Here is a 20,793-nt window from a genome sequence, read left to right as displayed (position 1 = left end):
GACCAATAAATTTCCACTGTATTTGCCCTTATCATAAAACTGTTCTTTGACAAAGAAAAAAAATAGCCTTGATTCTTTTTCCTCCGAGTCTTAACACACATCTCTTCCTTTCCCCCAGTTTGTGTTTAAACCCTCACCACCAGTTGGGTCAGCCCAGAGTCACTTACAAAGGCTGTGAACAATGAAGCCTCCAAAGGAAGCCACTGGCAGAGCGGCCCCCACCATACTGTGCCAACAGAACTGTTCCTTTGTGGGTGCACCTCCACAGACACTTCACAGGGGAACAAAAGACCCTTGTGAATGGCGCACTTGCACTACAGAACTTACACCCTTTGGGAATGTAAATAGGATTCAAGATTGGAAGCTGAGGTGTTTTGATAAGAACAGTTCTACCATACAATTACCTTTGCTGCTGCTTGCTGTGCCAGAGTCAATCCCCACCCAGGCCCTGACCCCCCAGTTTTATTGCAAAAAGTCTCAAAGCAGAGAAGGGTGTAATGAACACCCAACTATCTTTCACCTAAGGTTAACAAGTTTAACGTATTGCCATATTTCACCTACTTTGGTCTGCTTGTTTTTCCTGAAGTAGATAACAAATTATCACATGTCTTCTCTAACTGACTTAGTGTGTGCATAAAAAATATAGGAGTACTGTCCTTCGTAACTCTTACTGTTATTAACTAACAAAAACAAATTCACTGGTATTTCATCATGAATGTTATTTGTACTCAAATTTCCTTGGTTATTCTTAAATAATTCTAGGGTTTCGTAATCCTGGTTTTCACATATCAAGATAAATACCCATACGTGAAAGATCCAGCCGCCTTATATCTGACCTGGAAACTATGTTATCTTGTTCTGACGTGCCACCAAAGCAGTTCCCACTCATGGGATTTCATGTGTATCGTGCAGAATTGCTCCATTATTTTTTCAGGGCTGCGACCCCTTGGCAGCAGATGACCAAGTGTTGCTGCCGACACAACACTTTGGTGAACCCGAAGGGTCCAGGATCCTTCATCTACTTTATCGGACAGAGTTGGAATATAAGAAGACCAAACAAACGAACAACAAAACCCTCAAATGACAACAACAAAACACCTCCCTGCCATCGAGTCAATTCTGACTCATAGCAGAGTAGAAGGGTTGCTTTTCGGGATGGGAGTGAAGTCTGTGTTTAAAGGAGACAGGTGTGTTTACAATGAGAGAAAAGCAAAAGCTCCATTCAGTTTTCTGAAAGCATGCTGATCATTTTTCTTCTACAGCATGGGTAGAATGCCTTTCATGTCTCTGTTACATTTCAGGAAACTGGGAGTTTTTTCCGGGGTGAGGGCAGGAGAAGCAGCACAGGCTCGGAAGCCATGGACCCTGAGTTCAAGTCACTGTCATTAACTGCAATCTTATAAGATGCTTAAGAAGTCTGAACTTCAGGTACTCCTTCTGCACATTCAGGCAATGATGAAACCCACCTTGCTGCTTCCTCTAAAAGTTAAAGCTAACTGTTCCTTGAAGGTTTCATTATAAACTTAGGAATTAGATTAGATACCATTTGGTAGCTATTTAATATTTATTTGTGGTAAAATTGGCTGAGACAATATGTTCCCCCGTATATTAGTTCTTAGGACTTTTGAAATGAAAGTTTGGTTATTTCCATTTTGTCCCATAAACTTTCTCCCATGGGATGGAGAACATATTCAAAGTGTTGTTCAACACTAACAGTTACTTTGGTAAATGGATGATTCATGCTAATGAAACTCGCAACCCAGGAGAATAAAATTAGCTTGTTTCGACGTTTCCTTTTGTTCCGTAATTACAACTCAAGGTTATGTTACATACTACGTGACTAAAATTTTGCCCGAGAGACACATTGTACATCCCACGTTCTTAAAAACAGGCACTGCCAACATAAATTCAGGTGCTTGCTGAATAAGGCCCAGGTTCTTACCAACAACCTAGGCGATTCTTCCCAACCACGTGCTCAAGTATCACTTATTTCTGCCCACATTTCAGCTTGGAGGGAGAGCCCTGAGATCATTTTAGCTCGTTATAGATTCACTGGATTTGTAGGATGAGGATTTAAAAATAGATGCCAAACGTGGCTAGAGTTTATCTCAGAGACTTATGTAGAAGCAATCTGTTCATGCATGACGACAGCAGGCGTGCCCCTGGAGAACTGACAATTTCATCAACCGACTCAGAATTCCATTACAGTATCTCTAAGACAGGTGGGTCATGAGCATACCTACAGATTCCTCATATTCCCATCGAGTTGGTTTAACAAAGCTTTGTCTCTGCGGGGGGGGGGGGGGGGGGGGAGTAATGTCTTGGTTGGTGGACTGGCTTTAAGAGAGAGGAGATAATGAGGAGCCTTCATTTATAAGGTGTGCCTTGTGGGGTGTCCAGTCACTTATCCAGGGAGAGCCCGTACTCTCCACATTTCCACAGCAAATCTCCACTTTGTAGGTTAGAAACATGGCGTCCAAGAGGTATAATGATATGTTAGATGCAAGAGGTGGGACTTAACGTTTACATGATTTTTAAAAAAGATTATGTAAATTATGAATACAAAATTAGGTGACGGGCCTGCGAGGGGAAGCACAAAGGAGGAACGTTGCGGTTTCAGCTTCAGTGGTGACTAAATGGGGTGTTTGAGCAGCACTCTGTGCTTCAGAGACTCGGGAAATCTGATGAATATATATGTGGATTGGGAACGCTCAAATCATTCCTCTATGGAAACTCTTGGCTATAATTAAGTTGTGTTAGCTGGTTTGTTGGTTGTTTTTTCCTTCCCCACCCTATCTCTTATTGACGCAGAGTGCAACGGCAGTGTCAGATAGTCGGCCGGGAAGTAATGCAGACGTCCCACATAGGCAGGAGGCAGAGACTCCTTTCTGGCTTCTGTATTTACGTGTTTAGTAAATCGCTGCCCTGTTAATAGCAATGCAGAGTGAGGGAGTTGAGCTGATATTTGTTTGTGACACATTTTGAATAAACCATGTGGGAAACCAGCAATCAGTTTTCTGATGAGGCCATTTTTTTCAGGGTTTTTCTGTTGTTAATACAATATGTGATGCTGAGTGAACATATTATTTCCTTTGGAATCAATTATTTGATTCCTTTTGTCCCAAATTTGAAACTTATTTTTGCTGGAAGGAGGCAAGTTTTGTCACCCGACTCGCAGCCACACACATACAGATTTCAGAAATTGGAATAAGAAATCTCTTTACTCCCATCAAGGTGCCCTGGTTGTGTAGTAGTTACCTGTTGGGTTGCTAACCTTGAAGTCAGCTGTTTGAACCCACCAGCTACTTCTTGGGAGAAAGATGAGGCTTTCTACTCCCATAAACAGTTATAATCTCAGAAACCCACAGGGGGCTGTTCTACCCCACCCAATAGGGTCTCGATGAGTAAGAAATGGATCTGAGGGCAGTGCATTTTATTTTTTTAAAATTTCCCTCATGTTTCAGAGTAAGGTTCTGAGAAGAGCTGCAAATTACCTTTATCTTTTCTCTAAACTTATTTCTTTTCACGTAAGGCATTACATGAAAATCCCTAATGTGGAATATAGGGAAAGCACTCTGACTCATATTTCTTAAAAACACTCATTTGCAGAAGATGCTTGAAGAGAGTTGTGAATATTGGCTGAGGTGAAGCCCCGCACCAGTGCAAGAGACGGCTTTTACAGACACAACGGAGGAATACTGCCTGACTGCACCGTACACTGATGGGAATGATTGAATGAATGAATGGCTGCCACCTGCGATGCAAAACAAGGTCTGACAGTGGATGCATGTATGGATTGTGATAAGAGTTGTACGAGCCACCAATAAAATGGTTAAAAAACCAAAACAAATAAAAACAAGGTCTCGCACACAAAGAGAGGCTAGCAAACCTCTCTCTTTCTCCCCCTCTCTCTTGATATATATGTCAGTGTAAACCTAAATGGGCACTTAGTACCTAATGGAACATTAAAATCAGCAATAGTAGTAATGTATTAAATCTAGTAGATAAAATTAGAATTCACAAGTCTATATATACACTGGCAAGTATGTAAGCAAATAAATACATGGCAAAAAAAAGTTCTTCCTTACAGTAGCACGATAATTAACAAAAGCAAAAGTAAAGCAAGTTCTTTTAGCTATTTTGTCATCTTTCTAGGAATATCCAAATCAAATACATTATTAAATGAAGAAAAATGGGTATCTTTTAGGGACTTTTTGAAGAGGTTCTGATGCAAACAGATATCAGGAGGAGCAAAATCCAGAGGTAAAGTTGTATGTTTCATGATTTCCCAAAGAAACTCTTACAAAATCGCCCTTGTTTGATGAGTGGAAGGAGCAAGGGTATTGTGGTAGAGAAGGATTCTTAAGGGAAGCTCTCCCAGGCGTTCCCCTGCTAGTGCTGTGGCTAACTTTATCAACACACTCTCTTAATGAGCACGGGTTCTCATTCTCTGGCACCCCAGAAATCAACAAGCAAAATGCTTCCACATTAAAATTAAAAAATTCTGTTGCCATGACATTTGCTCTTAGCTTTTTTGCTTTGCCTGGACCATTTCTACCTCTTGATAACCATTGCTTCGACTGTGCTTTGTCTTCAAGATTGTACTAGTAAATTCACATTTCATTTCCTGTTACAATTCTTCCAAGAAGCGTTTCTGGATCTTGACCCCACTTGTCTAAAATGTCCATTGCTCTTATTTATGGCTGAAGTATTGGAGTGATGTACTGTGCATGCTGCTTGTGGTAGTTACACAATTTCATGCCAACTTGACAAAAGAATTTAAGGGTGGAGTCTAGCCTGTCGCCCAGGTCATAGCCTGATTGACGTCTCCTTGTGGGCGTGGCCTTCTCATGAGGATTCTGGGAACTTGCTCTCTTTCTCTGGAGAGGTGGGCCACACTCTCTCTCTGCTTCACATTCCTGTTGAAAAGCCACATGGAGCCACGCGGATGGCAGCCAGAACCCTGGAGATGCTTCCACTGCCACTGGATCCACAGTACTTTTCACCCACCAGCCTATGATTTCCTTCATATTCAGCATCATTGCATGTGCTGCATGAATCTAAAGAGGAATTTATGGACTAGTATAGGACCAATGACACTGCTCAATCTCAAATGGTTCAGATTAACACACATGTGTGTGTCTCTCTCTCTCTAATAAGTGATAAAACACATGTGGCAAAGCATTACGAAAGGATAAAACATGGTCAATGGTGTAAGGCAATATATTCTATTATTGCAATTTCTTTTTTTCTTTTTTATTATTGCAATTTCAAAGAAAAAGAGTTGCAAAACAAGACCACAAAATATGGCCAAAGTAATCCTGTAGGGAGTCAGTAATTCAACTTGCAATTAGTTGTGCAAAGTAAAGAGTTTAATCCTTAGAAACATTTACTTGCTATCACTGTCAAATCACCACTGTTGACCTTTATGGAGCACTTAAGTGGCAAGCACCCCAAAAGGTGTGTCCCTCACATTATTTCTTTTAATTTTTACAATTACCTTATGAGAGAGTCAAGGTAATTAACCTCATTTTATAGATGAGGAAATTATGATCTGAAAAGATTGGGTAACTTGCCCACAGTCATATAGACAGTAACTGGCAGAACCAGGAATCAAATAAAGTTGTTGATTACAAAGCCAACGGACTTCGTAAGTTAAATGTATTTGCATTATTGTTTATTAATTCTCCTCAAAATGCAAGAGCTTAATCTCAACCCAAATAAAATACTGACAAATTAGTAAAAATACATGATTAAAGTCCCTTCCTAATTAAAGGAGCAGGGTAGCACAACTTTAAGCTGTTTGGCTAACTATAAGATGCGAGGTCCCGCTGCTCGCCGCATAGCAGAAACACATGCAGTCTACACCAGATAAGATTTACAGCCTGGAAAGCCCCTCTGGAAACATTTACTCTGTCTGTATGAGGTCAGAATATGCATGCGTCAGAAGAGACTCAATGGCAATGGATGTTGGCATTGGTACGAATTAAAATTTGACCACACATCAGCTAGAGACATAGCTGATATTTGTGGTCTCAACAATGTACTTTTTTGCTCCCTTTCAAGGGCTAACCTTGAAACGGACTTGCAAAAATTCATGTGGAATTGAATGAAAAGACAACAAAAAATTCCATGAATTTTTGAAGACCGCATATTCTTTGAAAAACAGAATGTATCCTGCTAAAGCTTCTGAATGCTTTTACTGGGACTTACCCTCTCTATTTTACTTGAATCAAAATACATTACCCTCTTATATATGTGTTAGCCTATGGATTTTTTATCTCCCTTAAGATCAGTTTAATTACTAAACTAATCTTTATTTGTGAAACAGGTTTCTTGATGTTATCTTAAAAGGAAGGGAGATTTTTAAAGTTCATGGGAAAATGAAAGTAAAAGAGAATTTTTCCGTGAACCCTTTTGAGCCCTTTCATATAGGAAGCCCAAAAACAAAATGATCAATCATCATCTATTTGAACCTTAAAATGATCATCTCAGCCTCTTGCTAACGCAACAAGGAAACCTGCAGAAAAAGCAGGTGAACTGTCATAACCGTCCATTCTAGTCTGCCAAACAGCCAACCCGCCAATGACTGGTAAAACCCCCTTGATTCTGTTTGGCATGTGTACACTTTTAATATACATTGCGTTATCTTATGTAAAGTGGTGTGATATTGATGTCCAGGTTTCATATACATTTATAACGTGTGGCCTGGTTAATAAATACACTATGAGAGGCCTCGAAGATAAAGCTAGCTGCCTTCTCAATGAATGGCTGTTGGTGAAAATATGTTCAAGACAATACATCATTTACCAACATGTTCAGGTAGCTAGGGAAATGCTATATACCTTCCAAACAGCTGGCACAGTGGCTGCAACATAGGTGTGAACATCATAATTGTGCAGATTATGGGGTGCTCGGCCATGTTTCCTTCTATTGTAGATGGGGTTAACTGCATCAGACCAACTGACAGCTTAGGTATCTAGGGAAAAGTTTTCTTTCTATATTGGTTTAGAGAAAGGCCCTTTTCTCCTTTCACCATCTATGGATCCAATATTCCTTGGTGAACTCCACGTGAGAAGGCATGAATGTCTCCAATGTCCAGGAGAGAGCCTGGGTCCAAAGGTCATCCTCCACTCGGGGCTCAATTCTCTTTCATCTCCTGTGGGATGAAAGGTGATGCAAGCTACACCCCAGACAAGCTCCTTCTGCATGCATCAGGACTGTGACCTGAGCAAGGGGTTCCATCCATGCTAAGGCCATTGCTGATGGATCACCTCAGATCGCATGAAGGGAGATGATTACATCATTCTATAATGGCCAAATTGCTTAACTGCCTACCACTGAGAATTAGGGCTAAGTTGGCACATATTGCTGGAAGACACAATTCAATGCACGACAAGTAAAATAAACACATGAAAGTGTTGCATTCTTCATTTTCTACATCATTGCGCCTCAAGTTTATAGTCAATTAATTGCCCTTTCCCATTCTGGAGGGAGAAAAAAAACCCAAAACAACATTAGTTCTCTTCTATTTTCTGAGTTCACTTGCCCCTTTGAAAAGAGCCTTACCTGCATAATGTACCGGAATCTCTATCTTTGGCCCAATAACATAGTGACCTTCCTCCAAACTATGGGCAGTGATGGTCGTCCACTGACGGCATGAATGAATCAGAAGGTAATCGTTCTCCCGCAGGCCTTCTATGCATTCTCCTAGAAAATATAATGATCACACGCGGCTTAGAATTCGTATTCGCTTACTACAGTAACACAGCAATAACATTTCATGAGGGAAAACTCTATGAAGTAGACTTCACTTTGAATTAGCAATTTAAAAAATTAAAAGTAATCCATACCGTGTTGACAATGCACATAGAATTTTATAGAAAGGTATATTTCTCTGCAAATAGATTTTTCAAATACCTCGTATCTCACTGTTTATCTCAATGACAATAAAATGATATTTGCTGGATGCCTATGTTGTATTTTTAGGCACTGTATTAGATATTTTAGATACTAGAGTAAATTTTAAAAAGGATTGCTACAAAATCATAGACAACTTTATTAAGCTAAAATATCAAATGTGAAATCATCATTTCTTGACATTCCCTTCATGTAGGCTTACATACTTCTCAAAACAGTTTTTCCGTCTCTTCAACCCTTCTGCAATGAATTCTGTATTCTACAAAGTCTACATCTGAGGGGCAGTTTTGGCACCCCTCAGTGACTTAAATTATGTTCTGTTAAAATATTCTTTGGGTTTGGGGAATAAAAAGAAGTTTGAAGGGGCAAGACAAGAGCTGTAGGGTAGATGAGCTAAGGTCTCCCAACAAAATTCTCACAGGACCACCCCTCCCTACCTTCAAACAATGAGCTGGGATTTCATGATAGGGTGAGTATTCCTTAGTGGGACTATCCTGGCCTTTTTCTCACAAATGCAGTTTTAAATTTTCTGAAAACACCTTCATATAAAGGCCACAATTATCTGATGCATCCTTTGAGAAAATGTACCAAGATTTCACCTTTACAACTTCAAAAACCAGTCAATATAACCTTCTGGCCTTTCTTCCTTGAATTTAACTGATCTCCCCCAGATCCCCTTGGAAGTCTCTATTCTGATTTTGGGGGTTGGGGGGGGGGTAGTATACTAATGACACTAGACAGACGTACTACTGAATTTGTCTGCAGCCAGCCACTAATTTCAGAGACATGTTTACACCACATTTTTGTTTGTAATAAACCCATACATGTATGAACTGCAGCCCTAGTTAGCCACATGTCTGACTTACTCTTGTGTATGACATATTACATATAATACACTACCTTTTTGAGAGATTTTTCTTTTTTTAAGGTAAGAAACATCAAGCTCCAGAAGGTTAAAAGAACTGGTCTAAACACACAGGCTCACAAAGCAGACAATAAATCATAGCGATGTTAAGGTTTATGCTTTACCCATTACAATAGAACTACCCAATGAGAGCAGTGAAAGTTCATGGTCAAATTCTTATCTTCCATGGGGCTTTGGGTTTGAGCCCTCAGGAATGTGCCTCATGCATAGCTATCACCTGGCTGTCAGAAGAGGTTTGCATGGTGCTGTGATGCTAGACAGGTTTCAGGGAAGCTTCCAGAATAAAACAAACAAGGAAGAAAGACCTGGTGATCTACTTCTAAAACATAACTCACTCGCCTACTCACTCACTTCCCTCTAGCCAATGCTGACTCATAGTGACCCTACGGGACAGGGACGAGTTTCCGAGGAGACTGACTCTTCAAAAACCATTTTGTGGGGAGCTAATATAGATATCGTATGATTCCATAGTTCAATTGCATCAAGCAGTATTGTACAATTGCTACCACAATCAGTTTCAAACCATTCTCTTCCTTCTAGAGCTCCTTGACATCACCCCTGCTTTACCACCACCTGCTGACGGTCCCCCAGGAACCCTTATTCGACTTGCTGTCTCTATAGGTACCAGGTTGTCATTTTTTCCCTTCATATTTTTATTGGCACCTAATCCACATATCATATAATTCAATCGTTCATTACCACAATCAATTTTAGAGCATTTTCCCTCCCAAATGGCTAAATTGCCTTTAAAATGAGTTGTGTAATCATAATCAGTTCTAGTGTTCCCTTCCACCTCTTGCCTTCATTGTTTACTCCTGAAATCCCTTCACCCTCCTTATAATCTGCCTTCTACCCTACACATCCGCTATAAACCTCTGTATCAGTTATTATCTCTATGCATCCACTCTTTCTGTGCTTCACAAACTGGGAAGCCCAATAGAAACAATAGAAAAATAAAGTGGAAAGGATAAAATAATATAAAGATTAAAAATACAATTAATGAATAAGAAAGAAAAGACCACCCTTAATATTTAAAAAGCCAGGGAAGAAAGTTTTGTCATAGAACACAGACACACTTTCACCTAGAAGGAATTCAGGTCGGATCAACAGGTCAGCTGACTAAGTATCAAATTGGATCCAGCATAATTAAGATTACAATGATCTGTGTCTGGTAGTAAGGCTGTTCAGGACCCTTGCCTGTAACTCTTTAAAGAAGTGGAAAACCCTACCTTTCTCCAGTGGAGAAGCTGGCGGTTTTGAACTCTAGGTCTTACATATAGCAGCCCAACTGGTAATGCATAACCACCACATGAAACCCAATGGATCATAATGGTGCAATCACAATCCAACATGCAAGTGGAATGGAAGGAGCAGCATTTCATTCCCTTGTGCTTGGGTTATCATGAGTCACAGAGGGAGGAAAGGGGCAGTTTGTATGTATGTAATTTTAAAGTATTCCTCACTCATTCATTCATTTGTTATCTTTTATATACAACATAATGGATGAGTAGGCAAAACTATACATCAGGTTTGGTCCCTGCATCAAGAAGCTGACATTCTCCTTGGTGAGAAGTTTGCCTAAGTTATTTTGTATAATGGAAGCTAAAGCAAACCAAACCCACTGCCATCATGTTGGTTCAGACTCATAACAACTCCACAGGACAAAACTAAACTGTTCTCACAGGTTTTCAAGGCTGTTCATCAGGAAGCCTCATCTTTCCCCTGTAGAATGGTTTGTGGGTTTGAACCACCAATCCTGTGGTTAGCAGCCCAATTCACAACTCACTACACCACCAGGATTTGCAGGGTATAACTATTGCTACATAAGCGACGGGAAGTTCCAACAGAGACAACCAAGAAGAAAAGTCAGAGAACGCGTAAGAGATGAGTTGGACTTCAGGGAGAGGGAAGCAAGGGGATCCAATGAAAGGTTTTGTGTATAAGAATGCCCAAAGCTCCGCTTTAAAAAATGAATCCAGCAGGCCTATGAAAGAGAGACCGGAGGGGGCAGTAAATAGAGCCACGGGAGTGAATGCAGGAAACTCAGAATTCAGGAAACTACAGTGTCGTTCAGGGAAAATGGGAAAACGTCATTTTCCGCAACTAAATTGCTAGATCATAAAAACTATTTTAATTTTATTCCACTGTGGACTCTAAAGAGGCATCGCATCCAAGAAACAATTGCAGTTGAGTTAATCAAAATGAAAATGTAATGTGAAATCAGACCGCTGCTGGTGTAGTAAAGCCGTCAAGTGATTCTCAAAGTCATAAAGTAAAAAAATCTGTCGATTGTGGAGCTTGTTTATTGTATCTGTTTGTCTTCCTTTTTAAAAACAAGCGAAGCAGGTGCTTGTTTTAGACAAAATAAGTGTTTCACACAAATATTCTAGAAATAAAACATCATAATCATTTCAAATACCCTAAGGGAAGCCACTGGTAGAGAACCTATTAAAAATTAATTCATATAATATACTTAAAAATAATTTTATTGGGGGCTCATACAACTCTTATCTCAATCCATACATGTATCCACTGTGTCAAGCACATTTTACTCGCTCATGTTGACCTGGGTCCCCTCAGCCTTGAGAGATGCAGGCCTGGAAAAATCAGTTTTGACACAAGTATAATTAGAACTCAAGAAACGTTCAACATTACTCTGCTTTCACAAATAAACTATCTCAAAATTTAACATACATATTTATAATCTGGACACGCACAAACCGATACCTCTCTATTATGTTGCAGTGGCTTCTGTGCCAGTATAATTGACAAATAAATATTTGGGTATGCCAATTAAAATAGATGTATAAATATCCAGATTCACCTCTTTGTTCCCTTATGTTAGGTTTTCTCAGCTTCCCCCCTTTATATTAGCCGTAACTCTTTAAGCGTTAATCAAGGTTCCATCCTTAATCTTTATAACCTTTCTCTATCATTTATATTCCTGTATACATCTCAGGGAGTCAATTAAGTTTAGGCAATTCCTAAATCCATGCTAACTTCTACTGCTGAGCTCTGACTCTTGACTTCTATTTTGTATACCAGGTGTTCTCAAACTTTTTAAACAGGGACCAGTTCACTGTCCCTCAGACCTGTTGGAGGGTTGGACTATAGTTTAATAAAAAACTATGAACAAATTCCTATGCACACTGCACATATCTTATTTTGAAGTAAAAACAAAACGGGGCAAAAACACTCGTCAGGCCGGATAAATGTCGTTGGCAGGCCACATGTGGCCCGCTGGCCTTAGTTTCAGGACCCCTGGTCTATACATTCCTACCTGGGTGGTCCCAGGCATTCATTCAGGCACCACAAGTTCATTTGGCACTTTCTAAGGAGCAAATGGTGGCATAGTGAGCTACACACTGGGTCGGCAGTTAGAAACCCCAGCTGCTCCTCAGGAGACAGAGGCTTCCCCTCCTGTAAAGAGCTACAGTCTCAGGATGCAATGGGGCAGATAGACCCTGTCCTACAGGGTCCAGGTGAATTGCAATGAACTTGATGGCAGTGAAGGACCACCTGTGCTCTAGGGGCTGCTGCTATAAGGCTGCACAGAGAACTTGCTCTAGCTAAGTTTTCCTTCTCCAGTTTTTCACTCTTACATTATTTTAATGTTAGTGCTAGATAAATCACTTAAAAATAATAAAGCACTGCAGATAAAACAAGCTCAGCAGAAATCAGGAGACTACTGATCCATTTTGAATAATGTGATCAATACCACTGGGCAACGTGTGTGGAAATTACTAAACGGGAACCTAAAACTCCTTTGTGAAAAACCTTCATCTTCATCAAGCAAAATGAAATATTACTTTAGAGAATATACATACAAGGGAGCTTCAAAAAGTTTGTGGGAAAATGGTGCTAACAACAGACAATGTAACTAAAAGCAAAACCAAAATAATATCACTCTTATTCCTCTGCTTACAGGCCATCCATGGTCCGATGGTTGTCTTATCAGAGCTAAATTCCTTGGTTCAGTACTTTAGACACACACACACACACACCCTCCCATGACTTGATCCCAATGGGTCTACAACCTTACATCCGCATGCATCTGGAACCTCTCCTGTCTTTGTTTCCTACCTGAACCTTACCTCCCAATTCCTACAGGCAAACGTCCTGCTGGCTTAGGTATCATGGACTGCCAAAAGGACAAACAAATCTGTCTTGGAAGAAGTACAGCCAGAATGCTCCCTAGCAGAAACAACGGGGAGACTTGTTCTCACATACTTTGGACAAGTTGTGAAGGCAAACCAGTCCGTGAAGAAGTACATCATGCCTGGTAAAGTGGAGGGGCAGTGAAAAAGCAGAAGGCAGGCCCTGGACAACTGGACTGACACCATGGCTACAACAATGGGCTCGAGCATAAGAGCACTCGTGAGGATGGCACAGGACCAGCAGTGTTAATTTCTGCTGTACAAAGTGGCTCTGAGTTGGACCCAATTGACAGCACCTATCAACAATAACCCTTCATTTAAACTATTGGTTTGGGGTGAGTATAGTGGTGGGGTGTGGGAGGAGTGGTAAAAGGGAGCTGACGTCAAGGTGTACACGAAGAAAGAGAATGTTTGAAACTCATTGTGCTAGCAACTGTACAATATATTGCTTGGTGTGATTAAATTATGGAATGATATGATAGCTGTATTAGTTCCCAATAAAATGTTTTTTGGTTTTAAAAAATATATTAAACATTGGTTTCTTAGCTTTGTTCATATTCCATGCTTAATTTGTAAACTTGTTTTAGAGCTGATTGCAAGGTACTAGTTTGACACTTTAATGTTTATTTGCTATTACTAGTTTAAGCTAGTCCTTTCACTGTACTTCTTAGACACTGTCTTCATGTTGTTTTAAAAGCATGCTGACTGATCCTTGCCCTCTTTAGTGGTAGATATTATATAACTACTTGAATTCATTTAGGCAGATCTAAATAACTTATACACAAAGTACCTATCTTTTATGCAAGGGCTATGAGAAAGTGGACAAATATATAAATGAAAGTTAGTCCCTGTAGTTATGAAGTTGACATTGTCATTGGCGAGATATATTCCTGTGTGAATGTGCAGACGACAGGATGGGACTGCTACACAAGAGGACAGGGAGCACGCATGCGGAGAGTGGGTCACATGATAACGAAATTCACTCCGGTTTTTGTAGATAAATTTATTTATAATTGTAGCTTCTGTATATATGAATTATTTAGACATGCCTGGAGGGCACAAAAGAGGTCAAGTTTCCATTCAGCGCATTTTAAAAAATAACATGAAGGCTTTCTAAGTGTACTGGTTAATAACTTTAAATATTTTTTTTCAACTTTAAATATTTTTATACTAAACCTGGTAGCTTACTGCTGATGCATTTCTTATCAAATTTTGGAGAAAATAAAACAGACACATCTCCTTTTTGAAAAAACAAACCACCTTTTTTGGCCATTATCATTTCAGCAACAACCTCACAAGGAGAAAAGAGAAAGATGAGCTGATGTGACTTTAGAGAATTTTCTGTAAGTTGGCAGCTAGTAAATTTGAGTGTATTTGATTTTCCACATTTGTGTTTCTTTGTTCTTGGTGCCATATTTCACCCAGAGTAACAGGCTCAGTCAAGAATACCACTGGACGATGTCGCTACAGGATGCATGCAAGTTTTAATCCTTTCAACTCCTAGAAGATGCAACTTTCCACTCAGCAAAACAGGTACATATTGTCATATTGCTAATTTATGTTGTCTCACTGGAAATGTGACCAAGGAGGAGCTGATGTCTTGGCACTGAGTCAAACATGGTGACAGAGGTTGATTACAGCCTGTGGGAGTGGAGCTCTCAGGTTCTTCACTTGCTGATGGAGAATGACTCACGGTAAGGAGAAACAGCTGCAAAATTCTTCTGATGATCAGAGCTTGCATTGTGCTAAGTGTGAACCTACGATAATTGGAAGTGGTAAAAAATAAAACGCAGAAAGATTGATCCTAGGCATTAGTGAGCTGAAATAGACTGGCATTCGCCATTTTGAATCAGAAAATCATATGATTTACTATGCTGGGAATAACACAATCAAGAGGAATGGTGCAGCATTCATGTCAAAACGTCTATTACCCAAACAATCATGAGATACAATAGTGTCTGTGACAGGATTATATCTAAACAGCTTCAAGAAAATCCACTTGACACAATATTATTCAAATGTATGCACCAAGCACAAAAATTAGAGAGGAAAAAATGGAAGAATTCTACCCGCAACTTCAGTCGCACTACATGCAATCAAGATGCATTGGTATTTATTGGTGACTGGAATGCAAAAGTTGGAAACCAAGAAGGAAAAGTACTTGGAAAATAAGGACTTGGTGATAGCAACAAAGCTGGTGATCACGTGACAGAATTTTCCAAGACCAACCACTTCTTAGCAAATACCTGTTTTCAAAAACCCAAAAGGTGACTATACACACGACGTCTCCAGAAAAAAATACAAAGAAATGAAAATTGACTCTATGGGAAGAGAAGGCAGAAAAACTCAATAGCAGCCGCTCAACCAAGGCCAGGAGCTGATTGTGGACTAGATCATGAATTGTTCATATCTAAGTTCAGGATAAAGCTGAAGAATATCTATGAAAGCCAAAAATACAATCTTGAATCTAACCCATTTGATGAATTGACCATGAATGGCAGAAGACCTGATTGATTAGTTGTGGGAGAACATCAAGACCATTAATCATGATGAAAGCAGATGGTCATTTCAAAGATAGGAAAGAAAGACAAGATTCCAGTCAACATTAGACCCTTTCAGGAGGTAACACCTGAACAAGAACAAATGGTGCTGAGGAAGAAGTTCAAGCGGCACTGAAAGCATTGGCCAAAAACGAGGCTTCAGAAATTAATGGAATATAAACTGAAATTATTTTATTGAGTGTGCAAAAACAGTTGACTGTGTGGACCATAAAAAAACACTGGATAACCTTGGGGGAAAATGAGAATTCTACAGCATTTCCTCGTGCTCATGAGGAACTTGTACATAGATCAAGAGACGGTTGTGAGGACAGAACAAGGGCATACTGCCTCCTCTCACTATCCTTATTCCGTCTGTATGCTTGGCAACTCATCAAACTCACTCACTGCCATCAAGTCAGTGTTGGCTCACAGAGAGTCCCTGTGGGTTTCTGAGACAGTACTCGTTCAGCAGAATCAAGAGCCCAGTCTTTCTCCTGGACTGCCTGGATCAGGAAAACTGCCCACAAGCCATCCTCTACGTTGTTCCTTCTTCAGCCAATCCCCCAAGCCCCAAAAACAAGCTAAATCTAGCACAGCTGTCAACCATCTGGATTCCTTAATTAACACATACTGGAACAAAGAACCTGCTCGGAACCTACACATACACCTGTGCTGTGATGCTATGCCAACGATCTGTTGTGCATTCCCTTTTAGTTAGCATGATTCGCCTACCTGTGGTAGTTACATAATCTGTTGTCAATCTGAGAATTAAGAGTGAAGGGGTGGAATGTAGCCTGTCAAGCAGGTCATAGCTTGATGACCTCAGTGGGAGGTGCTAAGGAGATAAATAGCTCCCTGGAAGTAGGACACACGTTTATTCCTTGCGAGACATTAATGGTGATGAGCCTTATGGAGCTACACTGATGAAGCCAGAGCCTACAGCTGGAGGAGTCATGTAGAGACCCACTCCTGTGCTGAGATGCTTTTACCGCCACTGGATTCACAAGTCTTTCCACCCACTGGCCTGTGATCTTCTTGCATTTGGTGTCACTGCATGTGTTTCATGAGTCTGAAGAGGAATTTATAACTTGGTATTGGACATATGGGCTAATATCAGACTTAGGGACTTGATCTAGACTGGGCTGGGATGTTTTCTCAACATTCAATTGCTCTTGTATATAAAGCTCTTTCTTACACGTATGTGAGCATCTCCCTGGATTTGTTTCTCTAGTCAACCCAGATTAACACACTACCTTAACTAAAATGTCCTTCTGCATAATCTTCAGCACCAGCAAAGTCTCTTATTATAAGAGTCATACAAGTTGGCTTCCACAGGCATCTTGGTTTTACTATTTACTCTTCATAAATGATTATCTGTTTGTACCTTTCCCACTGAAAGCACGGTAGTAAAAACTAAAAACCAAATCATGACCATCAAGTCAATTTGGACTCATGGCGACTCTATAGGACAAGGTAGAACTGCCCTTGTGGATTTCTGAGACTGTAACTCTTTACAAGAGTAGAAAGCCCATTATTACTCACCCCCCTCCCCACCCAACACACCATCCCCATCCCCATCCCCATCCCCATCCCCATCCCCAGTGGCTGGTGGTTTTGAACTTGAGACCTTGAGATAACAGCTAAACATATATCCACTACACTACCGGAGCTCCTTAAGTAAGGCAGTACAGGTGGGGGGGGTTAAGAAGTAAGGCAGTACAGACTAAAATTTTCTTTCTTCGTTCTTCTATACAGTGAAGGGTAGTTTATTTAATTAGCATCCTCAAACATTTCTAATGAAAAAAGTTCTAGTTGTTTTGCTGTTTCTCAAACAACAAAATGACTGGCGCAACAGAAGATGGCATTATGATAATGCATCTTCTATTGCAAAGGGTTAAAATCCAGATCACACGGTGAAGAAAGGAAGGGTGTGTGTGCAGTGGGTGGAGGAGGTAAGGAAAAGAGAAGGGCAGAAAAAGGAGATGATGCTACAGCATACAACTACAAAGCGATGGAAAGAGTTATTGTGAAATCACAAAATTAAAAAGCTGTCTACAATGAAAAGGCAGTCAAGTGTTCCAAGCAGGTATAAAGGAGGAGGGAAATCATGGACTAAATAGCTAATTGGCAACTAATTAGGAGAGAGACATTTTTAAAGCAATCAGGAAGGATGTGGTTACAGGAAATCACTAAAGCACAAGTGATAATTTTGGAATTAGCAAGACTGAACACACCAATATTTCTTCGGTGGAAAAGAGCATTCAGGAACAAGAAAAGAAATAGCTTTGAACTTAAGATGGGAAGTGTTGTAAGAAAGAGCAGGGGTGATGAGGAGAAAAGCTGTAGAAACATGTTAGTATCAATCAAGTGAAGGCGTCTGAAGCTACTCGCAAGCACCTGAACATGGCCTAAAGCGTATTTTATAGGTAAAAGAGATACAGCTTTTGGGGGGCAGATATTATGATGCATAGAAAAACGAGTGCCTTAAGTCTGGGTAGGCACAACAAGTATCATTAATATTTTAAAAGTCACCCATAGCATTCTATTATCCAAAGTCAGCAGTTCCACACCACCAACCAAGTCTGGGGAGAAGGAGGAGGCTTGAGTCTAGTAAACACACACAGAGACAGTTCTGCCCATCCCGTGGGCTCACTGTGAGCTGGAATCAACTTGACAGTGGTGAGTTTAACGAAATCTGCAAAGCCTTACGAAACATTATAAACGGAAACAACACACATGGACCTCACCAGATGGCACAGAGAGGAATAAAATTCACTACATTTGTAGGAAGAGATGGTGGAGAAGTACAATGCCACAAGCCCAAACAAGGTCAGGGCCCAATGTTGAATAATCAGTTATTCAAATAAAAGTTTAGGCTGAAGCTGAAGGAAATCAAAACAAAGTCCATGGTAGTCAAAATACAAGCACGACTCCAAGATGGGTATGCAACATACCAGCATGAAGCAGGGAACCAGTACAGAGGCCTGAGGGGCCAGCCCCAATCCCAGCTACTTGGACAGGTGCCCCTCCCCCCCAGCAGAATTGACTTCAGAGGACAGCACTGAGCTGCTCACCGAGAGGGACATGTCTGAGCACAGCACACACTCTCTCTGCGTATCACAGACCCGACCCTGCTTTTAAAGGCCGAGTATCCTTTGCATGTAATGAGAAATACTCGCAACCTGCAGAAGGCAATGGTTCTGACCCCTGACTACTGGAATCGCCCAGGAGGTATGATGGGGGTGGTGGCTGGAGGATTCACTCAGAATCTTTGGCCTTTAGCCCATGAACCTGTATGTTTTGAAATCTCACCTGTTCTAGTGTGAAACCAGATTTTACAGCACAAAGCAGTATGAGCAGTGGCCCTGGGAAGCCTACACTCTGCACGGGGTAACTCAGTTCTTACACCTGTTTCATGAGCAATGAGACCAGACACATCCGATGTTCATATGGGACTTGCCACATCCAATGGCCCTCTAAGGAGCCGAGGTGGTTCCGTGTGTAAGCACTCAAATTCTAACCTCACACCCACCAGCCTGCCTCATGGGAAAAAAACACGTCAGTTTGCTTCTGTAAGGATTTGTTGTTGTTAGGTGCTATCGGGTGAGTTCCATCCCATAGCGACCCAATGCACAGCAGAATGGAACACGGCCCAGTCCTCACACTGGCTGTCACGGCTGAGCCCACTATTACAGCCACGGTGTTGATCCAGCTCCTTGAGGGCCTTCCTCCTGTTCATTGCCTTTCCACTTTACCAAGCCTGATGTCCTTCTCCAAGGACTAGTCTTTCCTGACATATCCAAAGTATTTAAGAGGAAGCCTTGCCATCCTTGCCTCTGAGGGGCACCTTGGCTGTACTCTTCAGAAGCAAGATTGATCAGCTTGTCCTTTTAGCAGCCCAGGGTTCTTACAGTCTTCAAAACACCACAGGGCTTTCCTACAGGGTCACTAGAAGGCAGAAGGAAATCAGTGGCATGGATTTGAATCTTTGGTTAAAGGAAACTTTTGGTAATACAACAGTTTCAGGCAGTCAGCACCCAATCGAAAAGATTAGAGGGTCAGGTCCTCCCCAGACTTGCTCAAAGCAAGGCCTGGCCATCAGCTTCTGAAAGAGCTGCCATGGAAGAGCCTATACTGCACAGTCCTGCGGGACATATGGGGGGCTGTGGCTCTGACTCACAGCAACTCTAATACAGTAGAGCGTAACACTGCCAGCCTCACAACCTGTGCGATGGTTGCGCCCACTGCTACAGCCGCTGTGTCAGTCCATTTCCCTGCGAGTCTGCTGCTGTATCTTTGGCCCTCCATTTTATCAAGCATGATGTCCTTATCCACAGACTGGTTTCTCCTATAACATGTCCAGACACCATATCCTGATAATGTGAGACAAACATGCCACCCTCCCTTTTAAGGAGCATTCTGGCTGTACAACTTCCAACACAGATTTCCTTGTTCTTTGGGCTGTCCGTGGTATTTTCCGTATTCTTCACCAGCACCACAATTCAGATGCACTGATTCTTCTTTAGTCTTCCTGATTCAAAGTCCAATTTTCACCCAAATATGAGGTGACTGAAAACCCCATGGCTTAGCTCAGGTGGACCTTAGTCCTCAAAGTGACATCCTGGCTCTTCAACACTTTGCAGAGAGGTCTTGTGCAGTGAATTTGCTCAGTGCAATATGTATTTGGATTTCTTGACTCCTGCTTCCATAATCATTGACTGTGGATCCACGCAAAATGAAATCCCTGACCTCATCAGTCGTCTATTATTATGTTATCTGTTGGCCCGGCTGTGAGGATTTTTATTTTATTTATACTAAATTGAAATCCATATAATTAAATCGCCACAGCTGGATTATAGGATTCTTGGACTTCCCTTGTCCTCTTTCCAAACCAGTGTCAATCACACAGCTGCTATCAATAAACCACCGATGATGAGGTTGATAATGATGACGAATTAACTTGTCATTCTTTTCAGCTCTCACAAAATGGCTATTAACTCATGAAAAAGCAAAGATCTTTCCTTCTTTTTTTGCTTATGCAATTCAGAAAAAAGCAGCAGTTCTTAGGAACTTAAGCCTTGTCTCTGACACATCATTAGTGTGGGGTAATAGGAAGTTTCGCATCAAGAGTGGCTACAGACTGAAACAATGACAGTACTATCACTTTTTTAATCCCTTTAAGCTCAACAGTGAAAGAGACAATAGGTCTCTCCTCATAGCCCATTTATTCTTTGTTCTCAGTACACAAACC

General features: G+C 40.9%; 1 protein-coding gene across 4 annotated transcripts in view; it reads right to left on the bottom strand.

Moving 5' to 3' along the window:
- Window positions 1–20,793, bottom strand: part of GAREM1 (GRB2 associated regulator of MAPK1 subtype 1) — a 227,961-nt gene that overhangs the window by 144,030 nt on the left and 63,138 nt on the right. For all 4 annotated transcript variants that reach the window (XM_075533065.1, XM_075533066.1, XM_075533067.1 and 1 more), the window contains exon 2: window positions 7,570–7,710. In XM_075533065.1, the coding sequence (XP_075389180.1) occupies window positions 7,570–7,710 (141 nt within the window). The remainder of the gene's footprint in view (window positions 1–7,569; window positions 7,711–20,793) is intronic.

Source organism: Tenrec ecaudatus, chromosome 15 (genome assembly GCF_050624435.1).
Source record: "Tenrec ecaudatus isolate mTenEca1 chromosome 15, mTenEca1.hap1, whole genome shotgun sequence".
Taxonomy (NCBI): Eukaryota; Metazoa; Chordata; class Mammalia; order Afrosoricida; family Tenrecidae; genus Tenrec; species Tenrec ecaudatus.
The sequence above is the reverse complement of the archived record's forward strand: the minus strand, read 5'-3'. Positions and strand labels throughout refer to the sequence as shown.